Source organism: Dromiciops gliroides, chromosome 3 (genome assembly GCF_019393635.1).
Source record: "Dromiciops gliroides isolate mDroGli1 chromosome 3, mDroGli1.pri, whole genome shotgun sequence".
NCBI classification, from domain to species: Eukaryota; Metazoa; Chordata; class Mammalia; order Microbiotheria; family Microbiotheriidae; genus Dromiciops; species Dromiciops gliroides.
In genome coordinates this window covers 640,358,621-640,383,110 of record NC_057863.1, presented here as the reverse complement: position 1 = coordinate 640,383,110, position 24,490 = coordinate 640,358,621, and the positions used below count along the sequence as shown (strand labels likewise).

Genomic DNA, 24,490 nt, shown 5'->3' with positions numbered 1-24,490 from the left:
CTACAATTCTTCAGATGTCAGCTCAGGAAAGATGCAGGTAGGGGGCATCACAGAGCACAGAGTGCTGGGCTTCAAGGTGGGTCGGTCTAGGAGTTCAAATCCAGCCTCAGACACTTCCTAGCTGTGTGACCCTAAATGGGTCACTTAACCCTTGTCTGCCTCAGTTTCCTCAACTGTAAAATGGAGATCATAATAGCACCTGCCTCCCAGGGTAAGTCATTCTGCAAGTGCTTAGCACAGTGCCTGGCATGCCACAGGCACTTAATAAATGCTTTTTCCCTCTCCTCCCCCCACACCAAGATGAAATTCTGAAGACAAAAAGAGCAAATTCCATTAAGGAAAAAAGGGGGGAAGCTGTCTGTGTAAAAGAAGAAATGTGGAAGCAGGAGGAATTTGTGACCAACTTTGATGTAAAAAATTGAAAATGGAGGTAAGGGCAGATGAAAAGGATAAAAAGTGTTAGGAGGAACAAGGCTCAAAATAAAGAACCTGGGAGTCAATGCGAAGGACGCCTGTTTTTAAATCAATTTTTACTGACAAGTTTCAATGTTACAGCACCAGATTTTTCTTTTTCTTTTTTTTTTGGTGAGGCAATTGGGGTTAAGTGACTTACACAGGGTCACACAGCTAGTGTCAAGTATCTGAGGCCGCATTTGAACTCAGGTCCTCCTGACTCCAGAGCCGGTGCTCTATCCACTGTGCCCCCTAGCTGCCCAGCAGCACCAGATTTCTTAATGTGCTCTACACCTCTCTTCTTCCCAGAGGATGGCCACTTGTAACAAACTTTAAAAGGGAGGTGAGGGGGAAGAACCAATTTAAGAACACTAAACCAAACCAGAAAAGTCCAGAGAACATCAGACTTCCCCATCCACAGTCCTCCTTCTAAAGAGGGAGATGTTTTCTCTCCTCTTCTTTGGAGTCAAGCTTGGTCACTGTATTTTCAGCACATGTATCATGTCTTACAGTACTGTAATAGTTCGTTCCATTCAGCGACCAGAACTTGTTCATCTGTTCCTTAATCAGTGAATGTCTCCTTGCTGCTATAAATGCTTTGACATATACAGGCATATAGGCAATGCTGTGAATCTCTAATAGAAATGCTGTTCTAAATGTGGGCATGTACATTCATAGCTCATGTCTTCTTATCACTATGCCTAGCAGAGGGATTTCTGGGTCAAACAGGTATGGACGTTTTAGTCACTTTATGTCCTGAGCCCTTTTCTCTTTTCCCTTGGTGATCTCATTAGTTCCCATGGATTTAATTACCATCTATCTGATCTTCCTTGTCACCAAAGAAACTTTCTATGGTCCGCATGCATCGTTTTCTGTCTGTTCATATTCCCAGCCTATTCCTTGACTTTTAAGTGCTTCTCAAAGTGGAGCACTGCTTCCAGGATGCACTGTCCCCAAGCCTCAGGGGGTCCGAGGTGGTACGATTTAATTACCATCTGTCTCTAGGCTGACAATTCTCAAATCTACCTTTCTTGCCCCAATCTCTCTGCTCAAGTCCCTTCTCACGTCTCCAAATGCCTTTCAGACATCTCGAGGTGGGGGTCTGATAGTCAGCTTAGATTCAATGTGTCCAAAACAGAACTCATGAGCTTCCCCACAAACCCTCCCTCTCACTGTAGAGGACAATGTCCCCCTCCCATCCCTGGGGCTCCCAACCCGGAAGTCATCCTGGACTCCTCACTCCCTGCCCCCATCCAAGCTGTTGCCAAGGCCTGTTGTGTCACCTCTTCTTCCCCCTTCTGTCCTCTGACCCTGCCCTCGTCACCCCACCCCAGGACGACGGCCTCCAGGATCAGATACAAAGTGCTTGGCATTCAAAAGCCCTTTGTCACCTGCCCCCCTCCCTCCTCGTCGTGTCCTCTTCAATCCAGGGACCTGGGCGCCCCAGCTTTTCCATCTCTCTGCTCTGGGCGTTCTCTTTGGACTAAGATCCCATCTTTTATTTCCCCAGCCTCCTCATTCCGATGCCTTCTCTCTGTTACTTTAGCTACAGCATGTTTGTACAAAGTTGTTTCTGTCTTTAATTGACCATGATGTAAGAACAAAAAGCACCAACAAAACTAAATCATCCCGCCCCACCCCCCATTGGATTCCACTCCTTTTCTCTGCCAAGGACACTACTCTTTGTACTATGAAAGACAGAACGAAGACTGTGAACAGGTCGGTGAGAGCTTGGAGTCAGTAAGAAAACACACACACTGCCTGGGATGACTTCAGGTCACCAAGTACGCTCTCACAAGGTATGACAACAGCTGGCAGGGGCAGTGGCTAAGTCACAGCCAAGGGCCTCAGAAGGAACTCAAAGGATGGCCAAAGGCCTATGGCCTGAATCTCAGAGCAGCAGCGCAGGAATCTACAACTCTGGCTTCGACATGTCAATGGAAGATCAGTTTGAGAACACTGAGAAAGAGAAGTGGTGACTGGTGCTATCAGAATGGCCCCAGCTCAAATCAGGTGGTATCAGGATGGACCCCGAAACAAAACATGGGAGACAAATGGGTGCCCATCAATGGGTAGGTGGCTGAAGGGAGGGTCCTCCTCATCAGTGAGGAGTATGAGAAAAGCAACACACATTTAAAAGCCACATTTAAAGGGGGCTTTAAAAAATAACAGACCATTGGGGGCAGCTAGGTGGTGCAGTGGATAAAGCACCGGCCCTGGATTCAGGAGGTCCTGAGTTCAAATCCGGCCTCAGACACTTGACACTTACTAGCTGTGTGACCTTGGGCAAGTCACTTAACCCTCATTGCCCTGCAAAAAGAAAAAAAAATTTTAAAAAATAATAATAATAACAGGCCACAGTGGACTTTTACTTTTTATAGCTACTATCAGCCTCAATTTCATCAGATGTTGGATGGGTTTCCATGCCATCCTGGAGGCCAACGTAGAGACAGAGAGACAGAGACAGAGACGTGAAGCCAGATAGAAGAGGCCAAGTGATTGGACCCTTGGAACAAGTCTCCAGGGCAGTGCCCCAAGAACCCTTCCCTGTTCCTGGGTTAGTCAACTTTCTTAGCAATGACTCCGGAGAAGGCATGGGTGGCAAATTTATCAAATCTGCAGATGACACAAAGCTAGGAGATGTGAGCGCAGCCAGGGGCCAATCATGATCCAAGCTAGAACTATGGGCCAGAGCAGTGGAGATTAAATGTCATAGAAGAGAACCCAATACCTCATCTACAAAATGGAGGAAAGGCCAGTGCCTGCCCTAAGGTGTGGTGAGGACCACATGAGACCACAACTGTAGAGTGCTTAGCACAGTGCCTGGCACACGTGGGTGGCAGCAGACACCTGGAGCAGGGGCCTAAGCACAGCTGGAGATGACCCAAAATGCACAGAAGTGGTGGTAGCAGTCCCTTTTGTGGTGGCCAAGAACTGGAAGCTAGGAAGGCGCCTGTCTGAACAATTGAATGGAATACAGTGGCCACAGGAGATGATGAAAGGGATGGGAAGACTTGTATGGAGCGACCCAGAGTGAAGGACAATGCACGCACCAACACTGGAAAGCCAAGAAAGGTTCAAGAACTCTGGCCAACACAGCCATAAACCTCACCGTGAGGCAGAGACTAAGTCCTATGCTCTTTCAGAAAAGGGCAGTGTTGAAGCCTGCCCTGCCTGATCATGTATTGTTGCTCACAAGTTTGTCTCTGTCTTTTTCTGTAACGGGAGTAAACGCAAGGTCTCCAAGTAAAGATTGTAGGACCACTCACCGGGGATTAGCAGGGGAGAGTCTACTCATGAATGGGTTAGGCTGGAGGCCTCTAAGATCTGATTCACCCAGCATCCCTATGCAGCCAGCACTGCATTAGGGGTATGCTGGTATGCTGCTGGAGAGGGTTAGGAAGCCAAGGGAGCTGCTGCACCAGACAACAAGAATAAAATGAAATTCTTGGACAGAACAGAAATCAATTTCTCTGAGTCCAAAGCAATCACACAGTGGAGCAGAAGCGCTGCTGTCCTGTCATGAAGGGCCAGTCATTCTTGATGGGAAAGGGTGTTCTGCCTTCCGAAGTGCGGGGATCCACATGTAACAAGGAACAGCATTTCTGTAAGATGAACAGAAGGTGGCAAGAACTACCTGTTCTTCCAAGAACTACCCTCTCCTTTGCTCTTCTTAGAAACCACATCATGAGAGTGCTCCCTTACTAAGGGAAATTAGAAGGTCACAGCATTAAGCTCACAAGTCAAGTTCTGTCAAGTCTGTTCCTGAAAAACAAGTGAGAAAAGGTCCCCTCCCCCCTTTTTTTGTAGATGGGAGAAAGAGGGAAAAGGGATACCAAACACTGCATTTACACTGTCAGACTCAGCTGCTGTACTGGTCAGTTTACTTGGACTATTTTTTTTCCTCTTTTTAAAAATTATCTGTCAGGGGGCAGCTAGGTAGCGCAGTGGATAAAGCACTGGCCCTAGATTCAGAACCTAAGTTCAAATCCAACCTCAGACACTTGATACATACTAGATGTGTGACCCTGGACAAGTCACTTAACCCTCATTGCCCCCACCAAAAAAAAAAAATGTATTTGTTACAAGAGATAGTTCTCTGGGTAGGAAGGAAAAGGATAGTTAGAAATATAGATGATAGGGGCGGCTAGGTGGCGCAGTGGATAAAGCACTGGCCCTGGATTCAGGAGTACCTGAGTTCAAATCCGGCCTCAGATACTTGACACTTACTAGCTGTGTGACCCTGGGCGAGTCACTTAACCCTCATTGCCCTGCAAACAAACAAACAAAAAAAGAAATACAGATGATAAAACAAAAGGTCAAGAATATCAAGGGAACTAATGAAAAAAATGCACAGGAAGGTGGGCTAGCTATACCAAATCTGAAGCTATACTATAAAGCAGCAGTCATCAAAACTATTTGGTACTGGTTAAGAATAGAATGGAGGATCAATGGAATAGGCTAGGCACAGGAGACACAGTAGTAAATGACTTTAGTAAGGTACTGTTTGATAAACCCAAAGACTCCATCTTCTGGGATAGGAACTCAGTATTTGACAAAAACTGCAGGGAAAACTGGAAGATAATATGGCAGAAACTAAGCATAGACCAACATCTTACACCTTATACTAAAATAAGGTCAAAATGGGTACATAATTTAGACATAAAAGGTAATACCATAGGTAAATTAGGAGAGGAAGAAATAGTTTACCTTTCAGATCTTTGGAAAGGAGAACAGTTTATGATCAAACAAGAGAGAGAGAATATTATGAAATGCAAAATGGATGATTTTGATTAAATTTAAAAGTTTTTGTACAAACAGAAGAAATGCATCCAAAATTAGAAGGGAGGCAGAAAGCTGGGAAACAATTTTTATGGCCAGTACTTCTGATAAAAGACTCATTTCTAAAATATATCAGGAACTAAATCAAATTTATAAGAACCCAAGTCATTCCCCAATTGAGAAATGGTCAAAGAATATGAACAGGCAGTTTTCTGATGAAGAAAACAAAGCTATCTATTGCCATATAAAAAAATGCTCTGGGGCAGCTAGATGGCGCAGTGGATAAAGCACTGGCCCTGGATTCAGGAGTACCTGAGTTCAAATCCAGCCTCAGACACTTAACACTTACTAGCTGTGTGACCCTGGGCAAGTCACTTAACCCAATTGCCTCACCAAAAAAAAAAAAAAGAAAAAAAGAAAAAAAAATGCTCTAAATCACTATTGATCAGAGAAATGCAAATTAAAACAACTCTTGAGGTACCACCTGATACCTATCATATTGGCTAATATGACAAAAAGGGAAAATAATAAATGTTGGAGAAGCTGTGGCAAAATCAGAACACTAATGTATTGTTTGTGGAGCTGTGAACTGATCCAACCATTCTGGAGAGCAATTTGGAATTATGACCAAAAAGCTATAAAGCTATGCATACCCTTTGACCCTGCAATACCACTATTGGGTCTTTTCCCCAAAGAGATCATAAAAAAGGGAAAAGGACCCACGTGTACAATAATATTTATAGCTGCTCTTTTTGTGGTAGCAAGGGAAATTGAGGGGCTGTCCATCAATTGGGGAATGGCTGAACAAGTTGTGGTATATGAATGTAATGGAATTCTACTGTGCTGTAAGAAATGATGAGCAGGAGGAGTTCAGAGAAACCTGGAAGGACTTGCATGAACTGATGATGAATGAGATGAGCAGAACCAGAAGAACATTGTACACAGTATCATCAACATTATGTGTTGATAAACTGTGGTAGACTTGATTCTTCTCAGCAATACAACAGAACAAGATAGTTCTAAAGGACTCATGATGGAAAATCCTCTCCAAATCCAGAAAAAAAAAAAGAACTGTGGAATCTAGATGAAGATCAAACCATACTATTTCTATTGGGGTTTTTGTTGTTTTTCTTTTTTGAGGTTTTTCCTTTTTGCTCTGATTCTTCTCTCATAATATAACTAATGCAGAAATATGTTTAATGTGATTGTACATATATAACCTATATCAGATTACTTGCTGTCTTGGGGAGAGGGTAGGGAAGAGAGGGAGGGAGAAAAATCTGAAACTAGAAATCTTATAAAAACAAATGTTGAAAACGATCTCTAAATGTAACTGGAAAATAATAAAATATTTATATGGATAATTTTTTAAAAGGGAGGAAAAAGGAAATACAGGTGATGAAGGGGGCAGCTAGGTGGCACAGTGGATAAAGCAACAACCCTGGATTCAGGAGGACTTGAGCTCAAATCTGGCCTCAGACACTTGACACTTACTAGCTATATGGGCAAGTCACTTAACCTTCATTGCCCAGAAAAAAGAAAAAAAAAAAGAAATATAGGTGACATAAAAACAAAAGACAGGACTATCTTGTCAAGCTCAAATGCTTGGCTTCTCCTTCCCCACCATCCTTAGCAAGTACACCATCAAACAATAAAAATCCCTTTTCTATACTATTTGCACATGCTCCTCTAAGTGGGAGACAAATCCTTTTGTGGAAAACACTGCTGCACTTCCTCAAAGTCCATGCCACACCATTTAAGCTTAAATTTATGAAATTGTTGGTTTTAAATGCTATGGGGAAAATCACTGCCACCTTGTGGCAAATTTCCGCTGAACAGTTATTTCATCAATGTAACACCTGTAGGAAAAAGGATGACAGACAATTGTCCGAAACATGGCACCAGATACCACAAACAAGGGGGCAGAGGCCTTCTGACCTGGAGACCCAAGCCAGCCTTGGCTAAAGGTCATCTGGCCCGGAGCCAGCAGGTGACTTAGGATCACACAGTCTAGGCTCACGGTGGTTATAAAAGCCGAGCTTCCCATTTTAGGGGGTGGTGTTACAAGATGCTACATTCAAGTAAATTACTTTTGTCTTCAATAAAGACATATGACTCTCCTCAGTTTCCAGAGAAGGCTGTTAGCGTTAGCTATTGAAAATGAGTTTCAGAGTCACTGTTCCAAGCTGCATGCCAAAACCACCAAGCTGTGCTTCCCCTGGGGCCTAGATACCAGTCCAAGGCGAAGGCCCCAAAGAGACAGAGGAGGAGGACGAGAACCACGTGGACAAAACCCTTTACAGGCACGCTCTTGGCCAGAATGGGGAGTAAGGGAAGCAGCAGCCAAGCACCCCTAGTGCACCACGTGCTGAAGATGAGCTGAGGCAGAGGAAAGGGAGCTGGGCTCCAGGGGCCCCTAAGGAAGCCTGTGCCCCCTCCTCTTGCCTCTTCACAGACAAGTCACCTATTCCAGTTGCTGAGCATCAAAGCCAGCTCATGTGGAGATTTGCGTGGCTAGGCACTAGGGGGTGCCATAGTGCAGAGCTCTGGACCTGCAGTGTAGAAGCTCGGAGTTCAAATGGGATCTCAGATAATGCCTAGTTATATGACCCTGGGCAAGTCACTTCACCCTGTTTGCCTCAGTTTCCTCATCTGTAAAACAAGCAGAAAAAGGAGATGGCAAACCACTCCAAAGTCTTTGCCAAGACAACTCCAAATGGGGTGAATAGGAGTCAGATGTGGCTGAAACCACTGAACAACAAACAAACACTGCCTCATGACAATTCTTTTACTGCCATGTCCAGCAGCACTCTCACTTTTGACACATCTGTGCTTTGTCTCCAGAACTCAAGGATAAGGTCTGTTAGAGCTCCTTGGCCCCTAGCTGCTTCCCCCTTTCTAGAGAGCCTGGCCAAGGTCTAGCGGCCAAAGCCTAATGCTGGCTCATCTCATCGCCTTTCTTAGTATCTCTCCACCTGGGTTGCTTCCTCCTCTCTATTTCCCTTTTGTCCCCTTTAACTGACTATAAAACAGCAAGGAATTTGATGAAAACTGGATTTATTGTTTAAAGGTTTACAATAACATGTCTGCAACTTTTAAAAAATTAAACATTTTATATTTTGCTCAAAAACACCACTAAGCATGGTGTGTTTTCTTTTTTTAAATATGAATGTAGCTAATACTTTTCTTTCCTAATCCAATGATTCTTGGAAAATGAAGTTTATGGAATCCTGCAAAAGCTAGAAGCCCAACTTCAAATGATTCTTGGTGCAAGAGGATTTTGCATAAACATCACCGGTTACCTAAGCTACCCACTTGGGAGGGCGGGGCAGGGTGTAATACCTCAGAGCCATCACCCCTTCACTGTTCTGCCACCATTAAAACAAGTCCATCAATAAGCACTTACTAAGTAACTACTAAGTACCCAGCAAAAGCCTAAGGATGGAAAGTAAAGCAAAAGCACAGAGCCTGCCCTCAAGGCACTCCCAGTCTAACAGGGTGGTGCTCATGCTTCCAGAAAACCTGAACAACTCTTTCCATTTCCTTCAGGAGCTCAGCCGAGTGTTGCACACCAATGTGGTCTTCAAGAAGAATGCCAAGGGGGAGTACATGGTCTTCCCCTTCGATGGCAATGCAGAGGAGCTGAAAAAGCACTACATCGAGATCTGCCAAGAGCTGGACTGATGTGCCTGGTACTGTCTTCAATAAACTGAAGACTTCTCTTTACTCCCGAGTTGGAAGGAGGCAGCAGAGGGAGCTGGACCAGAGGGACGTGAAAGGATCAATTGTGCACCTGGAAACTGACAATCATCAATGTATCCAGTCATCCTCCCAGTGTCTTCCGAGTGCGGCAGATGTGGCAGCCTTCCTGGGGGCTGCTCCGATGGGGAACCTTAGCATGCCCTACAAAAGAGAAGCTGTACAGAGCGAGAAGGTGGAATCCCCAGAGAACTCTCAGTTGTATCCTATGTATGAGGTGGTGGTGGCTGCTTTGGTGCTGCTGGCCTTCACTGGCTTGGGTGTGCTGGTGTCAAGAAAACGGCACAGTGAACATGGCGAGCTAGCCCCGCAAACCACTAGGTATAAATAAGAGACATAGGGGATAAACTGAAGATTATCTCAAAGGAAAGCATTAAAGGGATGGGGAGTAGAGAGGGGTAGAGAGAAGCAGATGATACTTGAGCCTTACTCTCATCTGAATTGATCAAATGAAGGAAGCAGACACACACACACACACACACAGCTACAGATAGAAGTAAATTTCATTCAGCAGGAAAATGGAAGCAAAGAGAGAATGAGAGAATCAGAGGGAGGGTATATTAAAGGATGTATTGGGGGGGTTGTTTGTTTTGTTTTGTTTCGGGGGGCAATGAGGGTTAAGTGACTTGCCCAGAGTCACACAGCTAGTAAGTGTTAAGTGTTTGAGGCCGAATTTGAACTCAGGTCCTCCTGAATCCAGGGCCCGTGCTTTATCCACTGCGCCACCTAGATGCCCCCAACTACATGTGTTTATAGCAGGGTTTTGGGGGTTTTTTTGTTCTCAATTAAGAGGGATAGGGTAGGATGGGAGGGGAAAAAGGTGGATTTGGCTGATTAAAATGAACATTTTTTTTTATTTTAAAAGAGATCATTGGTAACTTTGGAGAGAGCAGTTTTGGTTGAATGATGAGGTCAGAAGCCAAACTGTGGAGAATTAAGAAGAGAGTGGGAGGAGAGGAAGTGCAAGCACCAATCATACAAGGCCTTCTTAGGGAATTCAGTCACCAAAAGGAGGTGAGATATAGGACAATAGCTAGTGAGGACGGACGGAGTCAGCAGGGAAGCAGCTGGCCAGTTTGAAGAGTGAGAAAGTGAGGTGGACAGTGGGACAACCTAGAGAGAACAGAACGGAATGGGGCCATGCGGCCAAGTAGAGGGTCTGCCTTGGCAAGAAGGTGTCAAAGTGGAGAGTGAGGGAGGCCTGTGAGTGGTGGGAGATGAGGAGATTGAGGGGAGAAGCAGGAGCTCTCGGAGAATAGCCACAAGTGTTTCTGTGAAAATGAGGCCAAGGTTCTCAACTGAGAAAAAAATAGCAAAAGGAGCCCATGCCCTGGAAGAACTTGTACAAACGGCATGAAGAGATCAAGTGGAGCTCAGCAATCCTCCTCAATCAATCAGCATTCATTAAGATCCTGTGTGCCGGGCACTCATCTAGCTCCTCTTCACCCCTCCATTCCTTGTCCATCACCTCTACCCCTCACAATCCTGACCAGAGAATTAGCCAGAGAAACTCTGCACTGTCCCAGGCCCTTTAAGTCTGTCCTAGTCTGACCCACCTGCCAGCCAGAGCAAGCCAGCCCTCTCCCCCAACCTCAAACTGCTAAATGCTAACTGAGGAACCAGGAAACTGTCACAGTCTACTATGTGATCAGTCAGCTCTCCCAATCTCAGTAATCTCCCCAATAAGATTATCACTGTGCCCTTAGCAACTGCCCTGGGGCTCCCTCCCTTCTCTGGAGCAGGGCTTCTTACACTTTCCCACTTGCCACCCCTTTTACCCAAGAAATTTACTTGACCCCCAGGTATATGGCATGTAAGTTAGGTTCAGTGTGTGTGTGTGGGGGGGGGTCAATTGGGGTTAAGTGACTTGCCCAGGGTCATACAGCTGGTAAGTGTCAAGTGTCTGAGGCCAGATTTGAACTCAGGTCCTCCTGAATCCAGGGCCGGTGCTCTACCCACTGCACCACCGAGCTGCCCCAGTAGGTTCACTGTTGCCAAATTCTTCGGACCCACAGTTTGAGAAACTTTGCTCCGTATCATCCAAGGGCTTACTCCTGAGCTCCGGCCTCTCAGAAGAAGCGGCCCTCCTCCCTAGCAGGCTAACCCTTCTAACTATGCTCCATCGTGTGTCTCCTCTTCAATCATCCCACGAGACTATTACACAGCCTGCTTATCCCTATTTGTCTGCTTGTGGTCTCCCCCATTAGACTGCAAGCTCCCTGAGGACAGAGACTGTTCATAATAGGTGCTAAATAAATGTTTGCAGACGGACTGACCAGGTCCATCCCTGCTCAAAACCCTTCACTGGCTCCCAGCCTTATTCAACACTATTCTCCTTCACAGACAAAACTGGACGAGCGCCTATCCCCAAACTCAACACTCTCCCCACAAGCAGCTATCACCGCACCCACCCCTTCTAAATGCCCTCCTTCTTTTCCATAGGCAGCCCGACACCTCTGACACGAGCTCGCGCGCTCGCTCTCTCTCTCCCCAAATTACTTTACATTGTACTTATCAATTCTATTCAGAAGCAACTAGAAAGAATGCAGAAATAAGTTTAATGTGATTGTACTTATATAACCTATATCAGATTGCTTGCTGACTTGGGGAGGGGGGGAGGGAGGGAGAAAAATTTGAAACTAGAAATTTTATATAAAAACAAATGTTGAAAACTATCTCTACGTGTAACTGGAAAATAATAAAATACTTTTATGGAAAAAAAAGAAGCAACTAGAGAGAGCAATGGATAGACTGCTGGATCAGGAGTCAAGAAAGAACTGAATTCAAATTGTGTCTTGGGAAATTAAAGCTGTGTGACTCAGGGCAAGTCACTTAGCCACTGTTTGCCTCAGTTTCCTCATCTATAAAACGGAGATAACAGCAGCTACCTGCCGAGGTCAGTGTGAGGATCCAATGAGATAACATTTGTAAAAGAGCTGAGCACAGTTCCTGGTCACGAATCATCGTGAATCCTCCTCCATCCATCCATCTCTTCTTCCTCCTCCTCGTCTATCCAAGGAAGGCCTGGTTTGTCTTTCACTTTGTACCTCTCACACCCAGCTCAGAGCCTGGAACCCAGTAAGTGCTTCACTAAAAGGACTAACACGCCCCTGCTTTACATAATGGCGCAGGTATCACCTGTCTCTGATTGGTTACCACCTCAGGAAGGGGGAGGGGAGGGAGGGGAGGGAGGGGAGACAGAGTTTGGAACTCAGAGCTTTAAATAAACACATCTGTTGTTTTTTAAAAACAAATAAAGCCAAACCAAATTGAAGAGAAGTCTCCCAGTGAGGCTGAGATCTGTCAGAGATGTGGATCCATAACCTCCTAGTGGCTTGAGTAAGGCCGGCCCTTTGATGCTTGCCGTCTACATCCCTCACCCCCCACAGCTGGCTCAGGTAGTGCGATATTTACAGAGGAAGAAGGACCTGACGCTCAGAAGTGGCCCTGAGGTCACCGGAGGCAGGATTCACACCCAGTTCTTGGACTCCAAACCCCGAACTCTTTCTTTCTCCTAAAGTGCCCAATGGCTCCCAATGACCACAGCAACACTTAGAAACATGAAACAGAAACTGCAAACTGCAGGCCTCGCCCTAGGACTTACTTGGCGAAGATCGCCATGAGCTTCTTTCTGTTTCTCCGTGGTTCTGAATCTTCATCAAACTCCTCCATCTCTTTCCCCAAAAAGACCTCCTGGTGAAAGTCCTTGTTCAGGTGCCCGTCCATCTCCATCTTGACCCCGTTCAGGTGGTCTCTGGGCAGGATCTCATTCTCATCCTTGTCCATCCCCTTGTCCTTTAAGGCTGAGTTGTTCGCAGGCCTGGCGTAAACATCCATGAGGAGGAAAACAAATAGCAGAGACAGGTAGACGGAGCCCAGGCTGCAGAGGAAGGCCTGCTTGGACACCATTTTCTTCCCGATGTTTAATGTGATCTCAAGTATCTTCCAGGAAGGATCCAATGAGCTGCCAAAATAAAAATGAGACATCAAAGCTCTTGGAAGGCCCCAGTGAAAGCTCACACTGCTCCGAACAGGGGCCTTGGTCAACCAGAGACCCATAAACAGACCCACAAGGGAACCCCAGGTACCCCAGTGTTTAACCTCTTCAAACAAGGAGCATCAACTGAGCCAGGGTCAAAAGCAGAAAACAAGAGGCCTCCTCCTGGGGCCAGGGCCTGTCTCAGCTGAAAGAGAAGGGTCAAGCTCACTCACTTCACTTTCTCCCAAACACAGTTTATTTATAACTAACTACCGCTCTTTACCCAGATGCCACGGGTGGGCGCTCTAGACAGGGCAAAGCACAAGGACCAGCCACAAAGTCCTTCCCCAAAGCCTATCTGCCAGGGACAGGGCCCGAGTCAGCTGGGAGGGCTGCAGGCACAGGTCAGGAGCCAGCCGGCCCAAGGGGGTGGAGCACAAGTACCAGAGACTGGCCTCCTGAGAATATAAATGGGCTGTGCTACTCTAGGCAGGGGGGTGGGGGTGACCAAGACTCTGAGAGAAAAAGACATGGAAATAGCGTCAAATCATAATAGCTGTTAAGAATATTGGCTCTTCACCATGTGAAACTTTCTTGTCTTTTAAAAAAGACTTTTTGGGTGCAGTGGCTAAAGCACCGGCCCTGGAGTCAGGAGGACCTGAGTTCAAATCCAGCCTCAGACACTTGACACTTACTAGCTATGTGACCCTGGGCAAGTCACTTAACCCTCATTGCCCCACAAAAAAAACCCCAAAACAACAACAACAACAAAGGACTTTTGGGGAAGGGGGGGGGAAGGACTTACAATATGTGCTATAAATTTCTTCTGCTGTTTCAAAGGGAAATGGTTACCAAATCTTGAACTACTCCCTACAGCACCTGACCTTCCTCCTGACTCTGCCACCGTCTCGCTCCATCCTCCATCCATCCACATTTGTTAAGCACCTACCATGGGAGGGAGAGAGGGAGGGAGAGAGGGAGGGAGGGAGGGAGAGAGAGAGGGGGAGAGAGAGAGGGGGAGAGAGAGAGAGAGAGAGAGAGAGAGAGAGAGAGAGAGAGAGAGAAAGAAAGAAAGAAAGAAAGAAAGAAAGAAAGAAAGAAAGAAAGAAAGAAAGAAAGAAAGAAAGAAAGAAAGAAAGAAGGAGGGAGGGAGGGAGGAGAAGCACCAGACACCCGGGCCAGCACAGCAGCCAAGTCTGGCCACTCTCCAGAGAAGGCAATGCGTTCTCCCCTCTCACCATCAGGGCCAGGCTCAGTCAGTCAGTAATCATTACACGCTGCTCAGTTTTCCATTTATCTCCTGCTACTCTGACAGGAAAAGGGAGAGATGCTGACCAGGGGAGAGCCCAATTCCACAGACGGCCTCAAAGAGCCGTCGTCATCGTCGTCATTGTCACAGGCGGCTCCACAGGAGCTGGGAAGGGCTCCAACAGGAGCCCAAGACCTGCGTGTGGCCCTTTTATCAGTAAGCTGGAGTCGGTAGGCAGAAGAGCTAAATTAATAACCTCGTGCCCCTGGAGGCTGCGTTAAGAGAGAAGAAGGAAAAGCTAGTAGCACTGTAGCTGGTCCTTGGAGTGTTTTGTTCCCTTCTGAGCACCATGTCTTGACACACACAGGAAGGCAACCGGACCGGTGAAGGGCCCTCGGTTCATGGAAGTCCCTAACAGACACAGAGCTATCACAGCTTCCTTGAAGTCCCCCAAAGCAGGATTCAGCCTCATTCAGACTGGCCCCCAAGGGCAGCAGGGGGAGCTGCAAAGAAGCAAATTCATGCTTCATTTTAGAAAACAAATGTAACCCCACCAGGAGCTTATCTCTAACACAGACTGGGCTACCTTGGGAGGCAGTGGGAGCCCCCCAACTAAAGATTCCCAGCTCTGGAATCCTGTGACTCTGGCTCAGAATAAGCCTCATTTGCAGCTTAAAATGTGGAGCCCTGCGGCTTTGGGGAGACAAGTATCCCAGGCCAAGAGGCAAAAATGCAGCTACTTGGGAGTGATTCTGTTCTCTGCCCCTGCCCCTCTGGCTATAGGCTTTGGCTCTTTCTATACCCACCCAAAAGAGCCCCTCCCTCCCTTTTCATTCCAGCCCCGAAGGTCCCAAAGCCACGTGGTGCTGATTTGAGGGTGGGAGGGCCAACTAGAGTCCCTCAGCCCCCGTGATAGGAAGCCCCAAAAGCCTCATTAATCTTTCCTAAGATAAAGGTCTCAAAAGCAGAGGTAGAGCTTCTCCTGTGACAACAAATACATTTTGTGATGGATGTATCTCTGTGCCTCCTGTTTAACTGCTGTAACATCAGATTAAATAAACAGTTACTAAAACTTGTTTTCCTCCATGTATCAGGCTCCCAGCAGTCCCTCCCTTTTCCCCTCCTAGACAAAATGATACAAGATCCTGACTTGCTACAAATACACAGTGATAGTCATTCTCTCTCTCTTTTTCTCCCCCCCCCCCATTAGGAATTAGTCAATGTCAGCCCTAGGTCTCTAGTGGGGTAACAACCCAGGAGTCTATCCTTGGCCCTGTGATGTTCAACACTTTTGTCAATGTCTTGGTTCAAGGCAGAGCAGTGAGCATGCTAATCCCATCTGAAGATCACCGAAAATTGGGAGGGACAGGAACCAAAGAGAAGTGGAAGCATGGTTAAACAGCAGCCATTAAAAAAAGAAAAGAGAAATCTGGGGATTTTAGTGGGCTTGCAAGCGCAGGGTCATGAGGCAGCCAAAAAAGCCAACCCCATGTGCAGTAGCATCAACAGTGTAGAGTTCTTCTGTATTAGCTTATTTCTGAGTTTTCCTGCAGGTCCCTACGTCAGAAAGGAGCACCACCTGTCACCCCCTTCCAGCTTCTGAGGGGACTGACTGTCCAAACTCCTCAAGGGCTGGGCTGTCTTTTATACACGTGTATGTGTATCCCCAGCACAAGCACAGCACCTGCCACACAGCAGGCACTAAATCAATGTTTAATGACTGACCCACCCACCACAGCCCTGCCACGAATGGTGAGTCTGCAAATCCCAGCTCTATCCCCAGTGTTTATTGATCAGGCCGCAGGTGCACCAGGTGCAATGCTTCCCATTCTGCTCTCTGCTCTTTGAGGTATAAGCCTTTACTGCCCTCTGTGAAACTGCACAGCATCCACCCTGCTGGAACTAAGGCAGACCTCCATAACCTTGCTCAAGGCTGCTCAGGACCACCTGGCTTCTGTGTACCAGAGGGTCTGTGTTCAACACGTAATAAACCACTTTTACAACATCTCTGCGTGCTGATACACACAACTGGCAGCAGTAGCTGTCCACAAACCCTTGGACAATTGTTATGACAACAGCAATCTAGCTTCAGGACAAGCGAGGCAACAGCCCCACCACCTTCTGTCCTGGTCAGACCTCGTCCATGGGCAGCATACGGTGAGATCTAAAGGCAGGGATGAGCTGGAGGTCAAGCAAGGCAGTGGGGTCCAAGTCACGTGACAAATTTGGAGAAAATTCAGGGTGGGAGTGGGAAGGAGATGAGTGTGGTCGCCAAGCATTTGAAGGGCTGTCACAGGGAGGAAGGAGTTGTGTGTAGCTTTAGGAAGCCAAATCAGGGGCAAAAAAGCAAGAGCACCCCTGGCCTGGTACGTTACAGCAAGTGAAGGGGGAGGGGGGGGGCACCCACAGGATCAGAGCTACAGGGGTCCCCACCAACTCCCAGATTCAGGGATCCTGTGCCTCGGCATACACTTGACTGAAGACCAGACAAGCTGTTTATTGGCTTTGTGACATCTAGCTACTCCTCTGACACCTCTAAGCCTCATTTTAACCATCTGTAAGATGAGTATTGGGCTGGTGGGCATGCTCTGAAAGCTGCGCAGCACTCAGTCCATGATCTATGACCTAGAGAAAAACCACCAGTGCAGGGAGGAAGCCGGTAACCCAGAGCTGAAGAAGGGCTGATTCTCCAAGAGAATCAATGCCAGTTGTTAACAATCACAGAAAGAGTGCCCCAAATCACCAGAGGGAAATGGAACCACCGTTTCACCTCATACTCAATTGACAAAGATGCTACGAAGGACAAAAAGAGTTCTGCTGGCCAGGCTGTGGGTAAACAGGCACACTCACGAATACACCGTGGCTGGAACTGGAAACTGGCCTGGGCCTTCTGTGCAGTAATCTGGAGTTATCTCAAAGAGCCACCACCACTAAGCTGCCGATCACAGCCTGTGACCCGTGTCCCACCGGCAGGTCCAGGTTCACACCCCCAAGGAGGTCAATAACATATAATGCCATAGCACTGGAGCACAAGCAAATAGGAAACTGCAGGCGCCTCTCTGACTGCGGAAAGGACTGAACAAATGACAGCTCAGCTCTGCCCCCGAACTCACGTAAATTTCAACTAGATGGGGTGGGGGAGGGGGATAATTTACATGTGGAGGAGGCCGCCCACCACTCAGCTCCATAAGCGTCAGTCCTTTGTGTCGCCAGGCTCCTCGGGACACTGTGTCGTTCATAACTGAACAATTGAAGGAAAGGCTACAGTTCAGTTAGGGGAGTGAAAATAAAACTATAACCTTATTTCCCAGTTCAAGTTCACAGGCCCCCTGAAATACATCCACAGCCAGCATGTGTGTGCCGGGGGATAGGTGAACATGCTGCTTGCTGGCTTGCTCCCTCGCACCTCCCAGGATGGGATCCTAGACTCTTTGCCATCCGCAATCTAACTTTCCTCTGCTTAGGTTGGTGGAGCCCAGGAGAAGGGTAGCCTGGGGCTGGCCTTGTCAGCAGGAAGCCCCCTGCGCTGTTCTTGAACTTCCTCTCATGTTCACGGCAAAGCAGGAACAGTCATGGGGAGGCGTGACGGCCCTACAGGAATTAATTACACTTACACAGGGAGTCCTTTCCAGAGGATTTTTTCTTTAATGGATTCTCTAGGGTAGTTTTGACTCGATGGGAGCCTGACTTTGGGACCCAATCCATGCCTGAGATTTAACTGAACCGTAGATGAAAGTCATGGAATCTGAGTGTACTACTTACCCTAAGAAACATCCATTTTGAAGAATTTGGGGAAATATGGAAAAGACCAAAGAGAGTAGAACCAAGAGAATACGACAGAACCTGCTATAATATGAGTGAAAACAATGCTAAGGCCTTCCAAGGACTATCTGTGGCCCCTCGCCCCTCTCAGGAGGGGGAACAGGTTGTAAACATCACTCCAAGTCACTCTGGGCCATGGGTTTGGCTTGAATTACTCTAACAAGAAAGGATTCAATGAGTGTATGTTGAGATTGGACTGATTTTTTAAAAAAGCATAAGTTGTTCATTGTTTAAGCAAGGAAATGAGAGGATTATTACCAGGAAGAGGGTGACCAGGAAAAGGTGCCCTAACTCCCTGACAATCTGTTGGGGATGGCACAGAAGGGATTCTGGGACAGGGATGCACTGGACAAGATGAAGGCCACCTCCTCGCCTAGCTCCCGACATCAATTTGATCGTGTTGCTCTCTTGTCCCATCCTTGGGTCTCTTCCCATTCCTCCCCGTCCTGTGACCTACAGCCCAGGTTCTCAGGGCTTGCCTCCTGCTCAACAGCCTTCCCCACCACGACTCACTGCCTGCGCACCCTGGCATACCCCCCAGTCCCCTTCCACCAGGGACATTTCCCCTAAGGCCTCTAGCCCCCTTCCATTCCTGATTTGGACTACCAGACTTTGCAGCTACTACCAAGGGGGGAGTGGGGGGAGACTTTTCCCTCAACCCTTAGGTAAGTCGGCCCATCCCAAAGTAAGCACCTTGAGGGCAGGGAGGGTCACTCCAGGAAGACTGGTTCAAATCCAACCTCAGACAACAGCTGTGTGACCCTAGGCAAGTCCTTTCAGTCTGACTCTTTGTGACCCATTTGAAGTTTTCTGGGCAAAGATACCAGAATGGTTGGCCATTTTCTTCTCCAGCTCATTTTACAGATGAGTAAACTGAAGTGAACTGGGTTCAGTGACTTGGTAGTAATTTCTAAAATAGTTTTAGTTTAAAATTAAAAATCAAATGAATGACCCCCTATGATCTTGGGGAAGTGAAGGGAAAGAAAGCCTTTCACTGCTCTGATGCTTGAGCTGAACTCTAAATGGGGTGACCATCCCTGTTCTGCCTCCTTCAGCACCAGGGCATCACCCAGTGAGGTAACAGGCTTCTGCCTGCCCAAGACAAGCTTAGTGCATCTTTTCCTAGCCTGACTGCCAGCCAGGGCAGTGGGAAGGCTTGAGGAAAAGGCAGGTCCTTCACCCTGAACAGATCAAGCAGCAGCATGGGCCCCAGAAGACCTCTCCAGAGGACTCATGGAGCTAGGGCCCTTCAAGGTTTGACCTAAGAAAATCAGATGAGGTCAGATCAGGTAACAGGTGCCCTAGACAAGCAGCTGAAACCCTGGTCCTTAGGAGAGGTAGAATTCCCTAGGGCTATGCAGTTGCATCAGATAAAAGAGATCTCACCTCTCTGCCCAGGACAGAGAGAGTAAAGAAGGTCTTTCCCCTGAACCCCTGGGCTCACTAACAGTCCAACCTCCCACCCTCATCTTACTCCTGGATTTCCAGATTTAGGGAAACTATGGAAAAGACCCACTACCCCCTTCCTTTCCCCATCCCTTCCCCAGGCATTCCATATAATAAAAACTAACATTTATACGGCACTGTGCTAAGCACTTTACAAATACCTAATTTGATCCTCACAACAACCCTGGGAGGTAGATGCCATTGTCACCCCCATTTCACAGTTGAGGAAACTGAGGCAGACAAAGGCTAAGTGACTTGCCCAGGTCACACAGCTAGGAAGTGCCTGAGGCTGGATCTGAACACAGGTCTCTACCTACTGAGCCACTAGCTAACCCAAATGGATGGAAATCAAGGAAAATAATGGAGGCTACAGCACCTGGGTTTTGCTGTCCAGACCCGCAGCACCCCAGGGAGCTGCCCCATACTTATCTGTGCCCCTATAAAGGGCCTAAGAGGCTGTTTGCTCAGCCCTGATGCACCTGGGTCAGGGAGGCTTTTCTCCCTCCAGATAGCCAGGCTGGGACTCGCAGGTGGGGAAAGGTGGGCAGAGGGCAATAGAAAGCCGGAGTTGAGAGCCTCTTTGAGAACAGACCTTCAGAGCCACTTCAGGAGTCACCAAGAACAGAAGAGAGCAGCCCCAGAAGACCCTAAGGAGCTATGCCAGTTTGCCTTTGCCAAGAGGTTAAGTGGGGTGGGGAGAGGAGCAGACTTCGCTAAGCCCAGAACCAGATGAGCATCGGTCACACTGGCAGGTCTCTGGGGCTTTAAATCACTGTAGCTCAGCTCAAGAGCCCCGGCTGCAGAAGGAGCTGATAGCAATGCCCATAAGAGGGAGGTGGTCCTTCCACAAGCCAGATAGATGTGTATGGGCACCAAGAACAGAGGTGGAGGAAATCCAGAGACCCTGTTCCTCCAGGGCCCAGGCCCTCACAGCAACGTTAGCCTAAAGAACACTGGCTCATTGGCTTCTGTAAAGGCAAGCATGGCAATGGCTACTCATCCCAGGGTGGTTTGGAGGTGGCTGGCTCCTTCCCTGGGCCTTCCATTCAGTCACCTCAGCTATAGGGGCTCCAATTTCACACAGAGCTCCCATTCCCCAGGCTCCAAGTCCCTGTCCCCACTCTCCATTCAAGCTGAGCTGAATCATCCTGGGCAAAGGATATGGGGGAGCAGGGATATGGAGGGAGGGAAGGAAACTGAGATCTCCCTGTATCCTAGGAATGGGGGGGGGGAGAAAGAGTGGGATGAGAAGAAAATTGGGAAATTTCTTATTTGTTAATTTTGTTTCTTGAAGCCAGATAAAAAAATAAAAATTAAAAGGGGATACAATTCTATAAAAGGCTTTGGATTTCTTTCTCAATCCCCAACTTCCTTTTACTTCTGGTCCTAAAGAAGCATTTCTTCAAGTTGAAAAGTAAGCACATCTGACCTTCCATTATCTGCAGACAGATCATTTAAAAATCAAAGATAATCCCAAAAAAATAATTTGAGGTTGGTTTAGAGATATGCACCATGATTAATTCTAAAGAACCTATTTTCCTCTCTTCCTTTTTCCACCTGGTATTTCAGGCCTTTCACAATCCGGATCCATCCAAACTCTCTACTCCCTTCCACTCCCCACCACATTGCAGCCTCTGCCACAGCTTCCTTCTCCCACTCCCCCACCCCCTACCCAGCATTCAGGGTTGGTCCCCTCCAGGAAATCTTTTCTGATCCTTCTCTCAAGTTGATCAAGGTCCCTCCAACCTCAAATCATCCTGTCTTTTGCTTACTTTATCAACATCAAATAGAGTCCAGGAGCACATCAGCCCCCTGAGAACTGTTTCTTTCTAGCTTGAACCCTGTTCTTAAAGGCCTTAATTCAGAAGATCCAGGTTCAAATCACGGCTCTGACACTACTCCCTATGTACCTTGGGCAAGTCACTCCACTCACCTTTCTGGGCTCCAGTTTCCTTAACTGAAAAATGAGGGGATCAGCCTAGAAGACCTCTAAGATCCCTTCTGGCCCTAAAGTTGGCTTCCCACTAAAACAAATAAATATTTTTGAGACATCAAAGTAAAAATAAATCAATCTCTGTCCTGTGACCTCGTTTGTGAATAACACAAAACGATGGTTGGTTAAAGGGAATTTTCTAATTCTACAGGGCTTGGGTTTACTTCACAGACCTCCCCCCCCCCCCAATCACTCCCCCAACCCCCAATCTCTCTGGGTCTCAGCTTCCTCACCCATAAGATGAGGAATTGGTCTCGATGAACTCTCAAGTCATTCCCAAGGCTCTAAGATCTAGGGGCTCAAAATCCCAGAGCTCACACTTAAGTCAACAAGCTTTAACTGGGCACCTCTAACAGCCCGATCCCAGTCTAATGAGGGAGACGAGCAGCAAACAAGCCATAAGCCAAGTCTATGAAAGGGCGATCACTCGGTGGGAGCCAGAGAAGACTTCAGGCCGCCTGAGGCACAGCTGGAGGATGGAAAAGGGGTGGAGCAAACGGCAGCTCTCCCCCGAGCCCGGCAGGACTCAGCGCTGGACAAGGAGGAGAGGGAGTGAGCTCCCCATAGCCAGCGATCCTCAGGCGGGACCCCTCCCTCGGGTTGGGGCGAGCGGGACCAGATGACTCACCTCAAAGCTCTCCCCTCCATCCCGGATAGGCTATGATCCTGTGACCCCATGACCCCCGACCTCCCCCTCCCGGTCAGTCCGTGACCCTCTAAAGGGGAGTGAGAGCTCCCCATCGCCAAAGGTCTTCAAGCAGAACCCCTCTAGTCCTGACGGTCTGTGACCCCGAGACAGCCGGGTTCCCTCCACAAACCTGACTGCTCCTGACTGGGAAGTAAGCTCCCCATAACCAGAGGTCTAATAACAAGACCCCTCTAGCCAAGACGACCCGTGACCCCGTGACCCCAGAGCCCCCAACCCAGTTCAGGCTGCCCCACGGAGGGCGCCCGTCACTCACCGCCAGGAGCCCCGAGACGGACAGGAGCGAAGTCCGCGATACCGTCAACGGAAGCCCGCACAGGCGGCCGCCATCTTTCTTGAGGGAAGGGGCGGGGAGGGGCGAGCGCTAAAGCCGATGGCGGTCGCGCGCCGCCATCTTTTCTCCGGGCGGAAGAGACAACGACTACGGAGATCCTATCACGTGCAAGAACCAGCGGAAGCCACCTGCATCACATGATGCCAGGGCCCGTCCCGACCCCGCCCCTCAGCCCTGCCACCTCAGCGTCCTCGGGCGGAGGCACGCCTCCGCCGGCCTTTTTGTGAGTTTACGCGCCCGCCCCTGTCACTTTCTCGTCGGCCGCCCGGAGGGGAGAGCGCCGCCCACGCGAGCGAGGCGCGTCACGGCCTCGGATGACGGGAGCTGCGGGAGGCCGTCCGGCGCACGCGCAGTAGCAGCGCGCGCTGCCCCCACCACCACCACCCCCAGCCCCTACCCGCCGGACGCCCCCCTCCTCGAAGCGGGGCGCGGAGGTCGGCGGAGAGGAGGTGCGCGCGCAGCGCCGCGTGCTGCAGGGCGCGATGAACCTGCCGCGGTTCGTGTGCCGGCACCGCACGGCGCTGGCCCTGGCCGGCCTGGCGCTGTCCGCGGGCGCGCTGCTCTGGCTGGCCAGGTGCGCGCCCGAGGGCCCGGCGGGGGACGGGCGCGCGGCCGCCGCGGCGCATGCGCGGGCCGAGGCGGGCGAGCCCGCGGAGCGTGCGTTTCTGGCCGTGCTGGTGGTGAGCGCGCCCGCGGGCGCCGAGCGGCGCAGCGCCGTCCGCAGCACGTGGCTGGCGGGCGCCGGGCGGCCCGGGCCGCTCGCCGACGTGTGGGCACGCTTCGTGGTAGGCACGGCCGGGCTGGAGGCCGCCGAGCGGCGCGCGCTGGAGCGGGAGCAGGGGCGCCACGGCGACCTGCTGCTGCTACCGCAGTTGCGCGACGCCTACGAGAACCTGACGGCCAAGGTGCTGGCCATGTTCGCCTGGCTCGACGAGCGCCTGGACATCGACTTCGTGCTCAAGGCCGACGACGACACGTTCGTACGCCTGGGCACCCTGCGCGACGAGCTGCGCGCGCGCGCGCCGGAGCGGCGCCGCCGCCTCTACTGGGGCTTCTTCTCGGGGCGCGGGCGCGTGCAGGCGGGCGGGCGCTGGCGCGAGGCCGCCTGGCTGCTCTGCGACCACTACCTGCCTTACGCGCTGGGCGGTGGCTACGTGCTCTCGGCCGACCTGGTGCGCTTCGTGAGCCGCAACCGCGACGTGTTGCAGCGCTGGCGCAGCGAGGACGTGTCGCTGGGCGCCTGGCTGGCGCCCCTCGACGTGCACCGCGAGCACGACCCGCGCTTCGACACGGAATACCGCTCGCGCGGCTGCAGCAACCACTACCTAGTGACGCACAAGCAGAGCCCCGACGACATGCGCGACAAGCAGCGCAGTCTGGTCCAGAGCGGCCGCCTCTGCCCGCAGGAGGTGCGCCTGCGCCTCTCCTATGTCTACGACTGGGACGTGCCGCCTTCGCAGTGCTGCCGGCGCCGCGAGGGCATCCCCTGAGCGGGGGCGGGGCGAGGGCTGCGGGGGATCACGAGCCCCAGGCTGCGGCGGACCCCCGACGTGGGCGGGGGAGGACCAGAGCCGAGCCCCGAAGGGACGGGCCGAACGGGACAGAGCGGACTGTGAGCCGAGCCCCAACTGGGCGCCCCAAACGCAGGGGATCACGCAGCCCCAGGCTGCGGCGGACCCCCGACGGGGGCGGGGGAGGACCAGAGCCGAGCCCGAGCAGATTGCGAGCCTGGACAGCTTCATGCCCTCGGTGCCGCCTGACCGGACCCCCGATGGGGCGGGCCGCCAGTTCCAGTGCACCACGTGGACGTCGACTTTCCTGGAATCCAGGGCTTTCTGATTCTCATTCACATTCCTCAGAACCCCGCCTTTGGAGCCAGCTTCCACTCCAAAGGGGGCTAAAGACTGTCAGGGACGCCGCGTTGGACGGGAAGAAGCCGTTGATTATCTGTCCTCTCTTAGGTTTAT

General features: G+C 49.8%; 2 protein-coding genes across 3 annotated transcripts in view; one reads left to right on the top strand and one right to left on the bottom strand.

Annotated features, from left to right (window-relative positions):
* SDF4 (stromal cell derived factor 4) overlaps positions 1–22,866 on the bottom strand; it is a 47,904-nt gene extending 25,038 nt beyond the window's left edge. Inside the window, exons 1-2 of one of the 2 annotated variants that reach the window (XM_043995000.1) lie at positions 22,446–22,866; positions 12,599–12,958 (exon numbers count right to left, since the gene is read on the bottom strand). In XM_043995000.1, coding sequence (XP_043850935.1) covers positions 12,599–12,903 — 305 coding nt within the window. In that variant the 5' untranslated portion in view covers positions 12,904–12,958; positions 22,446–22,866. The remainder of the gene's footprint in view (positions 1–12,598; positions 12,959–22,445) is intronic. The other variant, XM_043994999.1, reaches the window with a different exon arrangement.
* A 49-nt stretch (positions 22,867–22,915) lies between these two features.
* B3GALT6 (beta-1,3-galactosyltransferase 6) lies at positions 22,916–24,142 on the top strand. Its single transcript, XM_043995001.1, has one exon. It carries the CDS (start codon positions 23,006–23,008, stop codon positions 24,011–24,013), a length of 1,008 nt encoding a protein of 335 aa, XP_043850936.1. The 5' UTR covers positions 22,916–23,005; the 3' UTR covers positions 24,014–24,142.
* Positions 24,143–24,490: the final 348 nt, after the last annotated feature.

Coding starts and splice junctions, on each gene's coding strand:
- B3GALT6 (XM_043995001.1), top strand. CDS start 23,006: ATGAACCTGCCGCGGTTCGTGTGCCGGCACCGCACGGCGCTGGCCCTG.